At 50.0% G+C, this 20,437-nt stretch overlaps 1 protein-coding gene across 1 annotated transcript in view; it reads left to right on the top strand.

The window, feature by feature from the left end:
- Nucleotides 1-20,437, top strand: part of MYLK3 (myosin light chain kinase 3) — a 43,004-nt gene that overhangs the window by 3,272 nt on the left and 19,295 nt on the right. The window contains exons 2-8 of the mRNA XM_011961658.1: nt 5,907-5,997; nt 7,939-8,371; nt 13,358-13,818; nt 15,377-15,482; nt 16,154-16,247; nt 16,613-16,722; nt 18,365-18,506. Of these exons, the coding sequence (XP_011817048.1) occupies nt 5,907-5,997; nt 7,939-8,371; nt 13,358-13,818; nt 15,377-15,482; nt 16,154-16,247; nt 16,613-16,722; nt 18,365-18,506 (1,437 nt within the window). The remainder of the gene's footprint in view (nt 1-5,906; nt 5,998-7,938; nt 8,372-13,357; nt 13,819-15,376; nt 15,483-16,153; nt 16,248-16,612; nt 16,723-18,364; nt 18,507-20,437) is intronic.

Raw genomic sequence — 20,437 nt, 5'->3', positions numbered from 1 at the left:
GAGGAGACTGCCCTAGCCGAGTTTTGCCATCTTGGCCTAGAGTTGCCAGATCTTCAGGTTTTTTTCTGTGTGCATGTTTTTTTTTTTTTTTTTTTTGACAAGAGTCTTACTCTGCCCCCCAGGCTGGAGTGCAGCAGTGTGATCTGGGCTTACTGCAACCTCTGCCTTCTGGGATCGAGCGATTCTTGTGCCTCAGCCTCCTGAGTAGCTGGGATTACAGATGCCCACCACCATGCCTGGCCAATTTTTTTGTATTTTTAGTAGAGATGGGGTTCCACTATATTGGCCAGGCTGGTCTCAAACTTCTGACCTCAAGTGATCTGCATGCTTCGGTCTCCCGAAGTGCTGGAATTACAGGTGTGAGCAACCGCTCCTGGCAGAATTGTTTTATTTTAATTTAAATGTTATTCACATTGTCCTGGCCCTGATTTCTAATTTTTTACTTACTATATTTTGGGCATTGATTGATGTTCATATCGTTATGAATATATTCTGAGTACTCCCTTTGGGGGGCTGTGTCTTCAGTTGTTAACCAGCCCAGATCCTCGTTTGTTTCTATTGTTTCTTATTTTTGGCAACTATAAATAATGATGCAGTGAATATCCATAGATGTATGTCACTGAACACAAGTGTGGGTTTATCTGCATGATACACTCCCACAGTGGAAATGCCAAGCCAAATGGTAAATTGATATGGATAAAGGCAAATCAGCCTTCAAAGAAGTTACTCCAAATCAGTCTCCTACCATCAAGGTGTGGGAATGCTTTTGATTCTTTGCTTTTCTGGTGAATGAAAATGGGAAATTATTGTGCATTTTTTTTTCTCTTTTCCCCACCCACTTCTCCCTTCGGATTATTTTAAGGAAATCTGAGATGTTGGATCATTTCTTTCATAAACGTTTCAGCATTTATAGCAAAAAGATAAGGGCTCTTTTAAAAAAACATGATCTTGATACTATCATCACACCTAAAAAAGTGAATAACTTTATTTATTTATTTTTATTTAGAGACAGGGTCTCACTACGTTGCCCAGGCTGGTCTTGAACTCCTGGGCTCAAGCAATCCTCCTGCCTCAGCCTCCCGAAGTGTTGGGATTATAGGCACAAGCCACTGCACTGGGCCGAATGATAACTTTTTAGTATTACTGAAGTTCGGTGTTCTAATTTCCCTGATTATCTTATACTTTAAAAATATTTTAGGCTGGGTGACGTGGTTCAAGCCTGTAATCCCAGCACTTTGGGAGGCTGAGGCGGGGGATCATCTGAGGTCCGGAGTTCAAGACCAGCCTGGCCAACTTGCTGAAACCCTGTCTCTAATAGAAATACAAAAATTAGCTGGGCATGGTGGTACATGCCTGTAATGTCAGCTACTCGGGAGGCTGAGGCAGGAGAATTGCTTGAACCCAAGAGGTTGGAGGTTGCAGTGAGCCAAGACTGCGCCACCATACTCCAGCCTGGGCAACAAGACCAAAAACTCCATCTTAAAAAAAAAAAGCTGGGTGTGGTGGCTCACGCCTGTAATCCTAGCACTTTGGGAGGCCAAGGTGGGCAGATCACAAGGTCAGGAGTTCAAGACTAGCCTGGCCAGTATGGTGAACGCCCTCCCACCCCCCACCCCGTCTCTACTAAAAATACAAAAATTAGCTGGGTGTGGTGGCGGGCGCCTGTAGTCCCAGCTACCCGGGAGGCTGAGGCAGAAGAATCACTTGAACCCGGGAGGCAGAGGTTGCCGTGAGCTGAGATTGCGCCACTGCACTCCAGCCTGGGCGACAGAGCGAGACTCTGTCTCACACACACACACAAATAAATAAATAAAATAAAAATTTACAGTTTATTTGTATCAGACCCAAATAAGACAATTATTTTTATGTCTCTTAAAGCTAACCTTTTGAACTTATGAAAAAATTTTAGGTTTTTATTATGGAAATTTTCAAATATAACCAAAATAGACTAATATGTCTCATAGTTTTGATTTATATTTATTTTGCTAGAAGACTGAACATCACTCATAGGTTTGAAACCTTTTGTATTTTCTGTGGACTGCCTGCTCATATCTTTTCCCCCTCTTTCCTATTTTTTTTTTTTTGCATTTTTCTTATTGATTTGTAAGAGTGCTTCATGTATTAATGAAATTAGCTGTTACATATGTTGCATGAAGGCATTTCTGGGTAAGGGAAGTCATAGAACTTCCTCTTTTTTGAGTTCTTGTGCCATTTCCCGTCTGTTCTGCTCCACTGGAACTTGCTAAATCTCTCCTCTGGCCCTGGCGTTTTATAAACATACCAGGAATGTCTTTAGGTTTGGTCCAGTCTCCCCATCAGGCTGTCGGCTGCTGATTGGCCCATGACAGGAAACCTCTGCTTCCCTCCATGTTGTGAGGCCAGGGCAGGTCTTGCAGGAAGGGCTCAGAGAATGAGCGGTGAACTGAGACACAGCCACGGCTGCTAAACACTTCGTCTGTGCTGGACGCTGCGCATTATGGAGGCTTCTTGGGGACTGAGTATCCTGGGAGAGTGGAGCATGGCAACCATCTTTGGAATGGAATTAAATCCTAGCACTGGCGGTTAAATTTGAAAATTGTGCCAGGACTTTGTGAAGGTCCTCCTGAGATCTTCAGAAGTCCCCAGCGGCACTTCATTTGGTTCCAGCAGTGAATTCGATGATACCTGGAAGCCAGGTGTGCTCTCCTGGAAAACAGCCCCAGGCATATGTGTTCAGAGGCACCAGTCCTCTAGAATGGTGTGTGAGGAAGCAAAGCACAGAAACGGCAGGGACTAGAAGGCTGAGCCCTGAAGACAGAACCCAGCTGGGGATGGGGGGTGCACACGCATGCGCCTGCCTACCCTGAAGACGGGGGAAGCAGAGGACAGTTTGAGCCCAACAAGGTCTGCCAAAGGACAGTCTCTCCAAGTCTCTTTCTGCCAGTGGGTGAAAGAAGAGGAGGTCTGTTTCATGCCTCCAGTCCCCCCAGCTCTGGGGGCGGCAGGACGGAGCCTGCAGAAGGATAAGGGGGAGCTGTCTGCTGAGCAGGGCATCTGGGCCACATTGATGACTCTGGTGATCCTGGTGACAGCGGCAGCGAGCAGTTTTGATGAAGTGCCTCCCCCACGCCAGGTGCTGGGCTGTGTGTTCTCCATGTGCTATGTCCTTACTATTCAGAGGTCAAAACTTGGTGTGCTGAAATCGCAAAGTAGTGAGCAGGTAGTAATTTAGAGTAGTGGGCATGGTGTAGACAAACAGTGGAACCAACACCTTAGGGTTGGGGAGACATTTGGGACAGCTGTAGTGCCCTGCTTAGAGGAGACTGCCCTAGCCGAGTTTTGCCATCTTGGCCTAGAGTTGCCAGATCTTCAGGTTTTTTTCTGTGTGCATGTTTTTTTTTTTTTTTTTTTACATTCAGTATATTTTTCAATTTATATGTGATTGTATTCTGTTTTTGTTTTGTTTTTTTTTGACAAGAGTCTTACTCTGCCCCCCAGGCTGGAGTGCAGCAGTGTGATCTGGGCTTACTGCAACCTCTGCCTTCTGGGTTCATGTGATTCTCCCTGCCTCAGCCTCCCGAGTAGCTGGGATTACAGGTGCCTGTCACCATACCTGGCTAATTTTTGTATTTTTGTAGAGACAGGGTTTCACCTCACCATGTTGGCCAGGCTGGTCTTGAACTCCCGACCCCAGGTGATCCACCCTCCTCAGCCTCCCAAAGTGCTGGGATTATAGGTGTGAGCTACCATGCCCAGCCATCCTCAGATTTTTTAAGAAAAGTTGGGAACTTAGACATTGTTTTTTTCTAGAGAGTTTTATTAAGGTTTAGTAATTACATAATAATTATGATGGTATAATTTACATGTAATAAACTGCACATACACACAAACTATGCACATTTCAAATATATAGCTCCACAAATGTTTCTATCCATGTCACCATCACCACAGTAAAAATGGGAAACAATTCTCTCACCCCAAAAGGGATCCTAACTGTAAAAATCTCATAGATTTTAAAAGTTGGGAACAAATTGAAAAATTTAAACCTGGGTAATAAAGTGAGTACCTTGTCTCTATAAAACAACATCAACCAACAATTAGCTGGAGGTGGCAGCACGTACCTGTAGTCCCAGCTACTCGTGAGGCTGAGGTGAGAGGATCACTGCATTACTTCATCCTGGAAGGTTGAGGCTGCAGTGAGCTGGGATCCAACCACTGCACTCCAGCCTGGACAACAGAGCAAGACCCTGTCTCAAAAAAAAAAAAAAAAAAGTCCAAGCCCCACAAAATATGTCCTGAGCCGTTTTTGGCCTCTGGGCTTCTAATTAAGGGCTTCTGTGGCAAGGCAGGGGAAGGCCCTGGCTGGGCCCCCAGGCGTAAGGCACTTACTGATAACAGAGGCTTCTCTTGCCTTGGCCACAGAAGCCCCAAGACTGGTGAGTGCCTTACACCTGGGGGGCAAGCAAGGCTCTGGGCTGTGGCTGGCACTGCTGCTGTAACATGTGCCAGGATGCATCTTAGGGACTTCAATGAAGGGTGCAAACCCAAGAAGCACCATGCTCTTGCATGAGGACCCAGCAAGAGGTCAGACCATCTGGAAATACTTGCTTAAGTATGGACTAGCTGAGCATACTGAGGGCTCTGGGCTGTTTTATGGGTGAAAGCATGGGCAGGCCAGACACTGGTCTGGTGTGGACCATTTGGATTTAAGGAAAAGCTGCTGAGAGCTTCTCTGGGTCAGTGTCCTTACACTGGGCTCATTTAACATTGATAGCTCTTGGTTCCTGGCAGGACAAAATCAGCAGAGCTATTGAGCACCCACTATGTGCTGGGCACACTTCTAGGACATTTGCACATTACTCCCAAATCTTCCCAGTGACTCTACAAGGCCGATAATGTGATTATCCCCGTTTTACAGATGAGGAAAGTGAGATGCAGAGAATTTAAGGATCTTGACCAAGTGGTGAAGGTGGGGTTCAAACCCAGCATGGCTGGCTCCAGAGTCCATGCCCCTGGCTACACTGCTATACTGTAGAGAGGTGACCATGGGATCCCCCAGCCCAGCTCCCAGGCACACATTACTAACTGACCTTGGCACTGTTTCCCCCTAAGCAGGGATTTGACTTCAGAATTCAACCAAAACCAATGCCGTAGTAGCCATGATCAATTGATCTGGGTTGGCATATTAAGATTATTTTTCATCTCTGGCCAGGCATGGTAGCTCACACCTGTAATCCCAACAATTTGGGAGGCCTAGGAGGGAGGGTAGCTTAAGTCCAGGAGCTCGAGACACGCCTGGCCAACATGGTGAAACCCTGTCTCTACTAAAAATACAAAAATTAGCCGGGCATGGTGATGCATGCCTGTAGTCCCAGTTACCCGGGAGGCTAAGCTGGGAGGGTCTTTTGAACCTGGGAGGCAGAGGTTGCAGTGAGCTGAGATTGTGCCTCTGCATTGCAGCCTGGATGACAGAGCAAGACCTTGTCTCCAAAAAAAAAAAAAAAAAAAAAAAAAAATATATATATATACACACACACATATATATATATACACACACACACATATATATTTAAATGATTATTTTCCATTTCTAGTCTTAAGTCCTTTGGGGTCCAGCCTATTTTGAACCCTGTATCAGGAGCTGGGTTCATCCCTTATGGGGAATATGGTGAAGCCCTGGAAAGGAGGTGGTTCTGGGTGTAAAGCTGGGCGCCTCCTCTTTTAAAGTTTATGACATTGGGAGGGCCTCAGTGTCCTTCTCTCTAAAGTGGTAACTGCAGTGTCTACTCTCCAATGTTACTGTGATACTGTGTGGAATAACCTAAATGCCCTTACCTTAAGCACACAGGAGGTGCTCAGCAAATGTCTGTGGCCTGAAAGGCAATATTGATGATAATGATGACATTTTTTTATGGTTGTTATTTTAGAACAAAGAGCGAGTGGAAGAAGAGGGAGCAAAACCAAAGCATGTGCTGAGTGCCAGTGGGGTGCAGTCTGATGCCAGGGAGCCTGGGGAAGGTGAGTGGGACCCCATTTGCTTTATCTGACATTGCAGACACAACAGCTTCAGAATAAAGTCCCCAACAACACGGCCCACAGTATGATTCCTGGGCAACTGTCAAAGCTTCTTTTTTTTGTTTGTTTTTGCAGGGTTTTTTGTCATATATATCCCACCAGAGATACATAGTCAATTGCTGTGTTTCAAAACCACTTGGAATACAGTTGACCCTTGAACAACTCGGGGTTGGGAAACTGACTTCCTACACAGTTGAAAATTCAAGTATAATTTTTGACTCTTCCAAAATGTAACTACTAATAGCCTTCTGTTGACTGGAAGTCTTGCTGATAACATAAATAAGCGATTAACACATGCTTGTAATGTTTTATGTGTTAAATATGGTATTCTTACAATAGAGTAAGCTAGAGAAAAGAAAATGTTATTACGATGATCACAAGGAAGATAAAATATATTCCCTATTCATTCCGTGGAAGTGGGTCTTCATTCTTGTCATTTTCACATTGAGTAGGCTGATGAGGACGAGGAAGGTGAGAGGTTCATCTTCCTGTCTTGGTGGCAGAGGAGGAAGAAAATCTGCATCTAAGTGAACCTATGCAGTTCAAACCTGTGTTGCTCAAGGGCCAACTGTAGTACCTTTCTGTGCAGGCGATGCCACCAACTTGGTACTCAAATGCTTTAAATGTTTATGGATTACTTTGTTAACCTTTAATTTTCTTGTATAATTTTGCATGATATTTACGTGGTTCCAAAGTCAAATAGACAAAACAATGTGTATTAAGAGAAGTCAAGAGGCCAGATGCAATGGTTCCTTCCTGTAATCCCAGCAATTTGGGAGGCCAAGGCGGGAGTATCACTTGAGCCCAGGAGTTTGAGACGAGCCTGGGCAACATAGTGAGACTCCATCACTATGAATTTTTTTTTTTTTTTACTTAAAAATAAGAGGCCGGGGATGGTGGCTCACACCTGTAATCCCAGCACTTTGGGAGGCTTAGGTGGGCGGATCACCTGAGGTTAGGAGTTCGAGACCAGACTGGCCAACATGGTGAAACACTATCTCTACTAAAAATACAAAAATTAGCAGGCATGGTGGCATGTGCCTGTAATCCCAGCTACTTGGGAGGCTGAGGCAGGAGAATCGCTTGAACCAGGGAGGTGGAGGCTGCAGTGAGCCGAGATCACGCCACTGCACTCCAGCCTGGGTGACAAGAGCGAGATTCTGTCTCAAAAAAATAAATAAATAAAAGAGAAGTCTATCTTCTACCTTTGTTCTCTGCACCCCGCTTCCTCCCCTGATACGTAAGTAACCATTTAAAAAGCTTTTGTCTTTTCTTTCCCTTGAGGTCCAGTCTACCTAGACAACATGGTCAGTGGTTATGTGCGCACGTGCACACATGCACACTCACACATGCTCCCTTCTTAGAGAAACAGGACCCCAGACACACCGTTCTCCACCTGGCTTTCTTTCACTTACAGTATATCCAGAGATCACTCCATAGTTGCGCTTACAGATTGTTTTTTTGAGACAGGATCTTACTCTGTTGCCCAGGCTGGAGTGCAAGTGGCGTGAACATGGCTCACTGCAGCCTCTATCTACTGTGCTCAATCAATCCTCCTGCCTCAGCCTCTGAAGTAGCTCAGATTGCAGGCATGTGCAACCATGCCTAACTCATTTAAAAATTTTTATTTTTAGTAGAGACAAGCTTTCACTGTGTTGCCCAGGCTTCCACAGAGATATTAATTTCTTCTTTTTCACGACTGTGCCACACTCCTTGTTGGATGCTTCATGGTTTAGTCAACCAGCCCCTTTCATTTGGGTTGTTTCCAGTCTTTGGCTGTTATAAACCTGAGCACTGAATGGCGTTGTACAGATTCCTTGCAGTATCTTTGTGGCAGACTCCTCCACATGGGAGTGCGTTTTTGTCCTGCCTGTTTTCCTGTAGAGAGCCAGAAGGTGGACGTGCTGGAGGGGACAGTGGAGAGGCTGCCCCCCATCAGAGCTTCGGGGCTGGGAGCTGACCCCGCCCAGGCATGGGCCTCACCAGGCCAGGGAGATGGTGTTCCTGGCCCAGCCCAGGCATTCCCTGGTCACCTGCCCCTGCCCACAAAGGTGGAAGCCAAGCCTCCTGAGACACCCAGCGAGAGCCTCAGGACTGGCCTGGAATTGGCTCCAGCACCCGGCAGGGTCAATGTGGTCTCCCCGAGCCTGGAGGTTGCACCAGGTACAGGACAAGGAGCATCATCCAGCAGGCCTGACCCTGGGCCCTTAGAGGAAGGCACGAGGTTGACTCCAGGGCCTGGCCCCCAGTGCCCAGGGCCTCCAGGGCTGCCATCCCAGGCCAGGGCAGCCCACAGTGGTGGAGAAACACCTCCAAGGTAAGGGGAGCTCTTCCAGGCTGGGCGAGGGAGGGGATGGACTGCGGCCCCTCGCTGGAGCTTGGCCGTGGATAGCATCCACTGCATCCATGTTCCTGGGCTGTCCTTGCAAGGGGAATGGGAAGGAGGCCTGGGCCCTGCCTCTAGGAGCTTAGAGTGCCACTGCTCACCGGCTGCCCACTAGAAGTACCTGGGAGTAGTTTGGAAAATAAAGATGCCTGGAGATGTGGATTGAATTGGTCTGGAGTGAGTTTCAGGAATTAGATTTTTTTCATACGCTCCCCAAATGGTTCTAATGGGGAGCAGGGTTGAGAATCACTAGCTCTAAGATCAGTACTAACAGTAGCTAAAAGATGGGGCTCATGGAGCACCTGCCCTGGGCTGGCCATTGGCTGGGCATTTCACCAGCTTCACCTTTTATTCTCAAGCCATCCGCAGGAGATGAATGTGGTGTCATCCCCATTTCATTGATGAGAATACTTAGGCTCCAAGTGCCCAGGGCCCCACAGCTAGGAATTCATGGAGTTGGGATCTGAATCCGGGTTACTGGATTCCGGAACCTGTGCCCCAATCACTGCACCATCCTGCTTCCTCAAGTCGACATTTAATTAAGTTCTAAATAATACGGTAAGGCAAGAAGGACAGGAACCTCAGGAATGTGAGAGGGGTGCAGGCTGAGTCAGCCCCAGGGGCTTTCGGGAGGCTCACGCAGAAGTCCTGGAGGCGGAGTCGTGGCAGCTGTCCTGCCCCTAGAACACAGCCTGAGGACCCGCTCTCGGCAGACGTCTGTAGCAGAGTGAAGAACCTGCAGACTCCCATGCCCTCCCCAGCATGCCCTGGTCCCCAGGGCGGCCCTGCTGAAGGGTGCTGTGCCCCCGGGCTTTTCTTGGAGGGACCTGGTGTTCCCTAGCATCTTCTGTGCCTGCCCAGGGTGGCCCTGACCTGTCATGGAGAACCCAGGCCTGGCTCAGGGAGTGGATCTGGTGTCTATGTTTGCTATGGTGACAGGCAGAGAAGCCCAGATCATTTGTCAGACTTGGTTGTAGGAGGAAATGGGAGCCTCCCAGGGGGCCTCACAGGCTGGAGGAAGGGGTTCCTGGCAGGCATCCCGGGATTGGAACCAGGACACTAAATGTGGAATCTGGGGCTGGGGGCGAACTGTCTATGAAGTTGTTATGGGCCTCAAAAGATTCTGAGGGAGAAGAAAAGTTCTCTATCTCAGGTTCAACCCTTGGTTGAATTCAGGCCCAGCAGACCTGCAGTGGCCTCAGGAAGTGAGGAGATCACGATCTGCCCTTCCTCACCTCAGGCCTGGGTGCATTTTGAGGAAAATAGGTTGGAAGTATCAGCTCTGATGGGTCGTGGTTGCCTGTGCAGAGGATCCTGCCGGGCGTTGTGGCTCATGCTTTGATCCCAGCACTGTGAGAGGCCGAGGTGGGAGGATCGCTTGAGCCCAGGAGCTTGAGGCCAGCCTGGGCAACAAAGCAAGACCCCATCTCTACAAAAATTAGCTGGGCTGCCATGGGCATGATGGCGGGCACCTGTAATCCATGCATGCTACTGGGGAGGCTGAGGTGAGAGGATCACTTGAGCCCAGGAGGTTGAGGCTGTAGCTAGTTATGATCACACCATTGCACTGCAGCCTGGGAGACAAAGTGAGACCCTATTTCAAACAAACAACAACAACAAACAAACCCAGAGGATCCTGAGGCCATGCCTACTGAGGCACTGAGCTGGAACTGCTCAGCACTGCCCGCATGGGTCTGCCACCCGGCAGGTGGACAGCTTTGGGTACTCAAAGTGGCAGGAGCTGCTTGGAAGTGCCTTTAGGGGCTTCACTCAATGGCCCTGGAAGTGAAGACCCAAAGGGAAGTCATGATTGCTGGCCTTCTCAGCTGACTGTTGACTAACAGCAGTGTCCTATGTCCCCTGGTCTGGCAGGAGGCCTGAGTTAGATTTGGAGTGGCTTGGCGTGGATGCCACACTTCCCTTCCTACCTATCATTACTGAACCATGCCCAGTCCCAAGGTACAGTGTTGGAAGGATTTCTACCTCTCACCCAATGAGTCATACACACCTAGGGACAGGTGTATCAGAGAGGTCCAGCCGCTGAGACACGGGGACGGGGCCTTCAGCTGCTGGAGAAAGCCTTTACTGTTTTCTTTTTAAAAATTGGGATAAAAACTGGCCAGGCACAGTGGCTCACACTTGTTTCCCAGAACTTTGGGAGGCCGAGGTGGGCAGATCACCTGAGGTCAAGAGTTCAAGACCAGCCTGGCCAACATGGTAAAACCCTGTCTCTACTAAAAATACAAAAATTAGCTGGGCATGGTGGCAGGTGCCTGTAATCCCAGCTACTCAGGAGGCTAAGGCAGGAGAACCGCTTGAACCTGGGAGGCAGAGGTTGCAGTGAGCCGAGATCATGCCATTGTACTCCAGCCTGGGGGACAAGAGTGAGACTTTGTCATAAATAAATAAATAAATAGGGATAAAAACCACATAATGTAAAATTTAACGTCTTAGTGGCCCCCTCCTTTTTTTTGAGACAGGGTGTCACTCACCGAGGCTGGAGTGCAGTGGTGCTATCTCAGCTCACTTCAGCCTCCACTTCTCGGGCTCAAGAGATCCTCCTGCCTCAGCCTTCAGTGTAGCTGGGATTACAGGCATGTCCCACCATGGCTGGTTAATTTTTTTTTTTGTAGAGACGGATTCCACTATGTTGCTCAGGCTGGTCTCGAACTCCTGGCCTCAGGTGATCTTCCTGCCTCAGCCTCCCAAACTGCTGGGATTACAAGTGTGAGCCACAGTGCCCAGCCCCATCTTAACCTTTTAAAAGTGTACACAGTAGTGTTAAGTATATTCACGTTGTTGTGAGACAGATCTCCAGGACATTTTCACCTAGCAAAACTGAGATTCATCATCCACTAAATAACACCTCCTGCTCCTAGCCCTTGACAGCCACCATTGTACTTTCTGTCTCTGTGAATCTGAGACACAGATTTTTGAGGGTCGTCGTATCAGTGGAATCATACAGGATTTGTCTTTTTTTTTTTGAGACAGAGTCTCACTCTGTCACCCAGGCTGGAGTGCAGTGGCGTGATCTCAGCTCACTGCAAACTCCACCTCCCAGGTTCAAGCAATTCACGATTCTCCTGCCTTAGCCTCCCAAGTAGCTGGGACTACAGGCACGTGCCACAGCACCCGGCTAATTTTTGTATTTTTAGTAGAGATGGGCTTTCTCCATGTTGGCCAGTCTGGTATCAAACTCCCGACCTCATGTGATCCATCCTCCTTGGCCTCCCAAAGCTCTGGGATTGCAGATGTGAGCCGCAGGATTTGTCTTTTTGTGCCTGGCTCATTTCACTGAGCACAGTGTCCTCAGGGTCCATCAGTGCCGTAGCATGTGTCAGAACATCCGTCTTTTCTAAGACTGAGTAGTATTCTGTGCTATATAACTCATAGACACCACCTGTGCATTATCTATCACTGGGCATTTGGGTTGCTTCCACCTTTTGACTGTTGTGGGTAATGCTGCTACAGTTATGAGGGTACAGATGTCTCTTGGAGACCCTGCTTTGGATTCTCTTGGAGATATACCCAGAAGTGGAGTTGCTGAAACATACGGTAATCCTACTCTTAATTTCTGAAGAGCCTCCAGTTTTCCACAGCAGTTGCACCAATTTAGGCCTTTTGAGCCCCTGCATTTGTGCCTTCCTCTCTTGGTTGACTCTTGGTACATCTGTAAGGTGTCACTGTCCCTGATGACAAACGAGGGAACTGAGGCCAGACTTATCCAAAGCTGTCCAGCAACCTGCTGGCAGAGCTAAGCCCATAATCAAGGCCACCTGCCTCCCTGCTGAGACTCAGTCCCCGCCAGACACTGTCATCCTCACCCCCGAACACACATAGACCCCATGCTGTGGGATTGTGGCTCAGCAAAAGGAATCCCCACCGAGAGGCAGCCAGAGTTGGGGAGACTCGGAGAGGGAGGGTCTGGCTTCCCGGGTGACGTGACTGGCAGGATCAGGGTCTTTCCTTCTGGAGGTCGGGGCTCAGAGGGCCTTTCCCACCTCCAGCTGGGCTTACAAACCCTAGTATTGCAAGGTCTGGGCAGTGAAAATGAGTGAAGTGAGCTGGGGCATCGCCAGGGTGCGCAGGGCCTGTGCGAGGTGGAAAGCTGTTCTTCAACCACGTGGGCACGTGGGCCTAGCACAGCTAGCTCTTCTGTTTGTTCAAGATGAACAGAAAGTCTAGTCTTTTATGAGAATTGCCTGATTTTATTTTATTTTATTTTATTTTTTGAGACAGGGTCTCTCACTCTGTTGCCCAGGCTGGAGTGCAGTGGTATTATCATAGCTCACTGTAGCCTCCATTTCCTGGGTTTAAGCAATCCTCCTGCCTCAGCCTCCTGTGTATCTGGGACCACCACTCCTGGCTGTTTTTTAAAATTATTTTTTGTAGCGATGGAGTCTTGCTATGTTGCCCAGGCTGGTCTCAAACTCCTGGCCTCAAGGGATCCTCCCATGTTGGCCTCCCAAAGTACTGGGATTACAGGTGTGAGCCACTGTGCCCAACTGAAATTCACTGATTTTACACAAATACTTCTGAACTGGGGCTTCCAGTGTGACGTTTGACTTGATTTCTCCTTCTCTTCATTTAAGTGAAAGGGAAACTGGGCCCGGGGAAGGTAGAGGGACCTGGGCCTACCTCCTACAGGCCTCAGTTCTCCTGGGGCAGAAACAGATTCTTGGGGGTGTATGGTCCTCACCCCTGTCCACCGTCAAGCTTCCCGGGACCCTCATCCAGCGGGATCCTGAGAGCTGATGGCACCAACTGCCACTGAAGCCAGCTCCTGCCCTGGTGTCCTGTCTAGCAGGGCCTCAGGGCCATTGTCAGTGATGGCAGCAGTGGGCATTGGAACCCACATCTGTTCTGACTCCGGAGTCCTTGCCTCTAACCTCAGCCCCGTGTTTCTCTCTGCCCCAGGATCTCCATCCACATGCAAGAGATGGATACTCCTGGGGAGATGCTGGTGACACGCAGGGGCAGCCTTGGACCCAGCCCCGCCACAGAGGCTCCAGCAGCTGCCCAGCCAGGCGAGCAGGGCCCACCTGGGACTGGGCGCTGCCTCCAAGCTCCTGGGACTGAGTCCAGAGAACAGACCCCTGAAGGAGCCAGAGAGCTCTCCCCACTGCAGGAGAGCAGCAGCCCCAGGGGAGCGAAGTCAGAGGAGGATCAAAGGGCTGGGGCCGAGCCTAGCACAAGACCAAGCTTGGCCAGGAGGGACGACGATGACCACGCGGTTGGGGCCCTGGGCCTGCAGCAGGGCAAAGGCCCAGGAGCAGGAAACCCTGAGCCTAAGCAGGATTGTGCAGCTAGGGCTCCAGCGAGAGCCGAAGCAGTAAGGAGGACGCCCCCAGGCGTCGAGGCTGGCAGCGTGGTTCTGGGTAAGTGGGGCTGTTGGCTGGTTAGACATGAGCCCTGAGGGAAGGGAGTTTGGAGCTCCTACTCCTGGGGAGTCTTCCTGAAACTTCCAGGGGTAAATCATATGAGTCTGGGAGCGTCCAAGAGTCGGGAACATCTCCAGGTACGTCCTGGGGCTGGAGACCAAGGCATAGAGATGCGGGGCCTGAACTCGGGCTGGCTGCAGGGGTAAGGGAAAGGGGACATATGTGGCCCACCTGGGTGCATTTCCTTTTTTTGGAGACAGGGTCTTGCTCTGTTGCCCAGGCTGGAGTCCAGTGGCACGGTCATAGTCCCCTGCAGGCTTGACCTGGGTTCAAGTGATCCTCCAGCCTCGGCCTCCCAGAGCTTTGGGATTGCAGGCATGGGCCGCTGTGGCTGGCCACTGGGGAGGTTTCTTATCGCCACCTGCCTGCCTGCGCTTGCCTCCATGAGTCTCATTTTGGATTGAGAGAGAGAAGGCTTCTGTTAAAAAGCGAAGACATGAATTGGAGTATGTGACCACTGTCAGCCGTTCCCACCCACCTAGGCTAGTGACCCAGGGTGTGTTCTTGTGACCTAAAAGCCCTCAACCCCTCCAGCCCTAGGGTCACACGCTCTTGGTCTGAGAATTGTCCACGGACCGCTCTCAGTGTTCCTGGTAGTCGGAGAGCGGGCAGAGTGCTCCCATGGTGAGCCCTGAATAAACAAACGCCAGCCGAGCCGACTTCCTTCCAGCCCTTGGTGCACAACCAATTCACACCACTGCACTTGCTGTGTGTTCTAGATTCTGTTTTATTCATTTAGTCTATTTCCTGTAAGATTTCTAGGTATTCATATCACCTCTGAAGGACAAGATTAAAATAAAACAACCCTAAACCATTAAAAAACAAACAAGCAAACAAACCTTTCCAAGTGCTGGCTGTCCTCTATTTCCCTTACAGACAGATCCCCTGTCGACCCCCTCCCCAATCCTGTGCCCTGGGGCCCGCCCCCCTGGCTCCATCATGGGCTATCACGCTGAGCTTCTGGTTGGGCTCAGCTGGCAGGAGATGGAGGGCGAGAGGAGAGAGGGTGGATGTTTATTTCTCCAGCTGCCTCCCTCTCATAATAACCGCGCGAGTTTCCACAGCCCTGACTTTACAGGCCCTTTAAAAATAGTGGCGTCACTAACTGCCCCATCACCTTGTCCACATGGGCCCTCTGTTTCCTGCGGGCCACACAGATCCACTAGGATCACCTTCTAGACATCATGAACAGACTGGATGGAACTTCTCAGCCTTGCCAAGGGCACTGTCCTGGGTGCTGGGAGACCCGGGTTTGAGTGTTGTCTGTCACGGGCTCCCTGTGTGACCTCGGTGGTCACCTCACCTCTCTGACACTCAGGTCCCTTCTCTGCCGAATGGATGGCTCTACCGATACAGTTTGGAGAAAAGGTTTCAAATACCAGGGTTGGCCGTAGGGCCTGGTGGACCAAGGGAAGCTAAGTGTGTCTGGCATAGGTGACTGAGAGGTGTGGGCTGCACAGAGGAGGCTCACGGGTTCCTATTGCCTCCTGAGCAGATGACAGTCCGGCCCCGCCAGCTCCTTTTGAACACCGGGTAGTGAGCGTCAAGGAGACCTCCATCTCGGCAGATTACGAGGTGTGCCAGCACGAAGTCTTGGGAGGGTAGGTGGGCATCTGCCTTGGTGGGGGGGCTCAGAGCAGGAGTCACGGGGTGGGGTCGGGACCACCTGGAGAACTGGGGTAGGTGCTGCAGGATGACTCTCTCGAGCTGATGGAGCCCCGGCTGGGGTGGGACATCCCGTACGGTGTGGGGTGCATGATGGCCCACAGAGTGGGGGAAAGAGAATAGCCTTAGAGGACAGGAGAGCCCACGTGGCGTCGGGGAGGGGAGGCTCGGGAGGGCAGGCACCCTATGGGTATGGGAGGCACAGCCTGGAGGTGGCCGGAGAGCCAACATGGGGTGGGGTGAGGAGAAGGTTCTTTAGGGTGGATAGCCCAGGTGGTGTGGGGTGAGGGAATGTTCCCCTGGGGTGCAGGATGGCCTGGGTGTTGTGGGGTGAGGGGATGTTCCCTGGGGTGCAGGATATGGCTTGGGTGGTGTGGGGTGAGGGGATGTTCCTTCGGGTGCAGGATGGCCTGGGTGGTGTGGGGTGAAGAGTTGCTTTGCAGGTTTCAGGATAGCTAGCAGGGTTTTAGGGTGATGACAGGCTGCACTCTGGGATGTAGGATGGTCCACATGACCTGTGCGTGGAGGAGTTGGACCCAGAAGTCCGGGGATGGGTGTGGGATGAGCCTCTGGGCTCTCAGCCTGCCGTGTGGCTGTGTCTCTGCAGGGGCCGGTTTGGCCAGGTCCACAGGTGCACAGAGAAGTCCACAGGCCTCCCACTGGCTGCCAAGATCATCAAAGTGAAGAGCGCCAAGGACCGGGTGAGGCATCTGCCTGGGCCAGGTCCCTATGGCTAGCCTCAGGATTCCTTTCCTTCCCTCAGGGCCCCTAGGCTCCCATGCTGCGCTGGAAACACTACTTATTCCTGCTCTTTTCCAGGATTCCCACCCTCCAGTCAGCTCTCCTGTCCTTGTTGGGCCTTAGGTTTCCTGTCTGTGAGATGAGTGGGTCACACTCAGGCCCTTTGTGTTGTAGAATCTGGTTTGGGTGTTGAGTCAGGGAGACCTGGTGTGAGAATAGGAAACTGAGGAAGGATAAGGAGTTCTGTGTCTGTCTTGGGAGTTCAGCTGGCTCCTCTTCCCGACTCATTCCCTTGGAAATCCCTCTGTCCTCTGGTTCCCCTAAGGAGGATGTGAAGAACGAGATCAACATCATGAACCAGCTCAGCCATGTGAACCTAATCCAGCTCTATGATGCCTTCGAGAGCAAGCACAGCTGCACCCTGGTCATGGAGTAGTGAGTATCAGAGGTGGGGCGGCCACCTCGGCTCAAGCCAGGGCTCAGCGCTAGGGCTTAGAGCCTTAATTCAAGGCAAAGCCCTCTCTGTCCTTTCCCCTTCCTGGCATGTCCAGGGTCGTGTCATCCTGTCTTCTCTGGCTTGGCTATTTGACCTCCAATATGGAATGTGGAGGACAAAGCAACTTCGTCACAAACCTGTGGCCAGTGAGCCTGATTTGACCTGCAGGTGTATGTATGTTGATTGGCCTATACTAGTTTTAGTAATTTTTTGAAAATTAAATTGAAACTTTTTTTAGAGACAAGGTCTTACTCTGTTGCCCAGGCTGGAGTGCAGCGGTGTGATCACAACTCACTGCAGCCTTGAACTTCCAGACTCCAGTGATCCTCCCACCTCAGCCTTCCATGAAGCTGTGACCACAGGCATGTGCCACCATGCCCAGCTAATTTTAAAAATTTTTGTAGAGATGAGGTCTTGCTATGTTGCCCAGGCTGGTCTTGAACTCCTGAACTCAAGCAATCCTTCTGCCTCAGCTTCCCAAAATGCTGGCATTACAGGTGTGAGCCACCACACTCTGCCTATTTTTAGTAATGTGGGGTTCATTGTTAACCATTGGAAATTAGGATCTTCACATTAAAACCTAGATATCTGGCTTTTCTCGAAAACGTAAAAGATGTTGTAAATGCTGGGCCTGCCTTTCCAAGTGGAAATGATGTGTGGGAGCTCCCAGGGACTGCCGTTTGTAGACAGGGTGACCAGGCTTCCTTTGCCACAATCCCCAGCACTCCCAACCGCCCCAGTGCTGGGGCCAAGGACTCAGAGGCCATTCATATTTGCACTTGTGTTGTTTTCCTTCCGGGCAGAGCTGAAGAGAGTAAAGCGTTTGTCATGTCATGTCCTTATCGAAAGTGGAAAAACAAAAAATAAGTGAAAGACTGTGTGTCTTCAGAACATGTTTGCTTCACGGATGGCCTCATTGGCCCATTTAGGCTTATGCCACAAAGGTCCGAGTTGGCCTCCATAGGCGAATGAGTTCGCGGCCCTGGTCAGGATCACCTAGAGTGTGCCTGGATCATCAACACTGATGGCTATCCCCTCTTCCCTTTGACCTGTCACTTCCTTTTTACCACCCCTAATCTTTGCTGGGAGTGGACTGGAGCAAAGGTCCCAGTAAAACCCCAGTGGCAGGCCTGGTGTGGTGACTCACGCCTGTAATCCCAGCAGTTTGGGAGGCTGAGGTGGGCAGATCACCTGAGATCAGGAGTTCAAGACAAGCCTGACCAACATGGTAAAACCCTGTTTCTATTAAAAAATACAAAAATTAGCTGGGTGTGGTGGTGAGCACCTATAAGCCCAACTTCTCAGAAGGCCTCATGAGGCAGGAGAATCACTTGAACCCAGGAGATGGAGGTTGCAGTGAGCAGAGATTGTGCCACTGCACTCCAGCCTGGGCGACAGGGTGAGACTCGGTCTAAAAACAAAACACACAAAAAACCCAATGGCAATGGCAGCAGCCCTGTGACCCATGGGGTGTGACAGTGGGCCTACCCAGGCTGGCCTCTTTTGGCCCCGTGATGACAGTGGACAAGCCCTGAAGAGCCTTGCTCAGGCTGGTGCCTGCCTCTCCCTTTGCTCTGGCAGCGTGGACGGGGGTGAGCTCTTCGACCGGATCACAGATGAGAAGTACCACCTGACCGAACTGGATGTGGTCCTGTTCACCAGGCAGATCTGTGAGGGTGTGCATTACCTGCACCAGCACTACATCCTGCACCTGGACCTCAAGGTGGGTTCTGCCCTGGGCATGGGGTAGGGGCCTCTGATGCCCTAGCCCTTGGCGTGCTCTCACCATTGAGAGCTCTGTCCACAGACAGCCCTAGCTTCCATTCCCCACTCTCTGTCATTTTGTAGTTCTGGAGTCTGGGACAGGCCACTCTTGCTGCCTCTTGGGGCTGTAGTTCTTCCATCTGGATAATTGTACCTCTTTAAGTATTATTTGAAGATTAAGTGAAACAATGAGCTTTTCTTCTTTAAAAATACCTTTAAGATTAGTTTTTGTAAAAGTTCAAAAGGGAACATAGGCTTTTGGTAACAAATATAGACAGCAGAATAGTGTGTAAAATACACAGTGAAAGTTCCTCCCGCCAGGCTTCCCTGCTGAGGGGACTTCTCTGTGAGCAAGCTGGCATGACTCACAGACACACAAAAGGAGATCCTACAATGCATTCCTCTCTCTCTCTCTTTCTCTCTTTCTTTCTGACTTACTCTCTCTCTCTCTCTCTCTGACTCTCTCTCTCTCTCTCTCTCCCTCTCTCTTCTCTCCTCTCCCTTCTCTTTTTTTTTTGGAGACAGGGCCTCTGTCTGTTGCCCAGGCTGGAATGCAGTGGTGCCATCATAGCTCACTGCAGCCTTGACCTCCCAGGCTTAAGTGATCCTCAGTCTCCCAAGTAGCTAGGACTACAAGTGCATGCCACCAAACTTGGCTAATTTTTCTATTTTTTATATAGAGAAGGATTCGCCATGTTGCCCAGGTTGGTCTTAAACTCCTGGACTCAGGCAATCCTGCCTCAGCCTCCCAAAGTGCTGGGATTACAGGCGTGAGCCACCACATCTGGCCCATATCTTGTTTTTAATGTTGCTTTTGTTAGTCATACAGTATAGACATCTTTCCTCATTCTCTGTAAGAGCTGTGTGATACTCTATGGAGTGAATACACTTTTGAATTCCACTATTTTGTCTCCTAGGAGTGTCCTGGGAGTGTCAGGTACATAACACCCTGGGCACGGTGCCTGGCTGATAGCAATCACTTGAGACATGGTGGCAGTTTCTGTGATTTTCCACTCCTCTGGGCCAAAAGGAGGGTGTTTCTTTACAACTCATTTCAGGAAGGGGGTGAATGTCGGTGGCTCCCCACAGAAGAAGGGCGGTGGGTTGGCTAAATCTGTGAGGGTTCACATTGCCCCTTCTGACCATCTTTCCTTGTGGACATCAGACTATAAGGTGGGGTGCTTGGAAAGTTGGTAGGGGTGAGGGGATTGGCCTCAGGCCCCTTTTGCAATTAGAGCTCATCCCAAGCCTCCTGCACCAGCTGCTGTGGGGTGGGCAGCCAGGAAAAGCTCAGGAACCTGCCCTGTGATTCTGGGGCAAGGACCAGCCTTTGGGGCACTGCCTGTGGCTGCAGCAGAGAGGAGATCGCTGCTGAGGCTGTTTCTCCCAGCTAACACTACAGTTTGTAGTAGGAGACTGAATGTTTTCTCCTTAAAATCAGGAATAAGACAAGGATATCTGTTCTTGCCACTTGTATTAAAGGGGCTGTGGGGGTTCAGCCCCTTCTGATTGTGAGACTTGGGGTAAGTTCTTTAAACTCATCAATTTTGAAATAGAGAAACATAATACCTACCTCTTGGGGTGTTGTGTGGATTAAATATAGAGAAAGAGGTCTGGGACTGCACTGTCCAAGACAATAGCCATAAGCCACATAGGGCCACTAAACACTTGAAATGTAGCTAGTATGACTAACCAAACTTTACATTTTATTAATTTAAATTAATAAACTGACCCTTGATGCAGTTATTGGAAAACTATTAGTATGTTTGGAACAACTTGGATATATGAATTTACTTTTCAACTCTAAATTTCTTTTTTTTTTTTGAGACGGAGTCTTGCTGTGTCACCCAGGCTGGAGCGCAGTGGCCGGATCTCAGCTCACTGCAAGCT

This window comes from Colobus angolensis, unplaced genomic scaffold (assembly GCF_000951035.1).
Source record: "Colobus angolensis palliatus isolate OR3802 unplaced genomic scaffold, Cang.pa_1.0 Scaffold561, whole genome shotgun sequence".
Lineage (NCBI taxonomy): Eukaryota > Metazoa > Chordata > Mammalia > Primates > Cercopithecidae > Colobus > Colobus angolensis.
The sequence above is the reverse complement of the archived record's forward strand: the minus strand, read 5'-3'. Positions and strand labels throughout refer to the sequence as shown.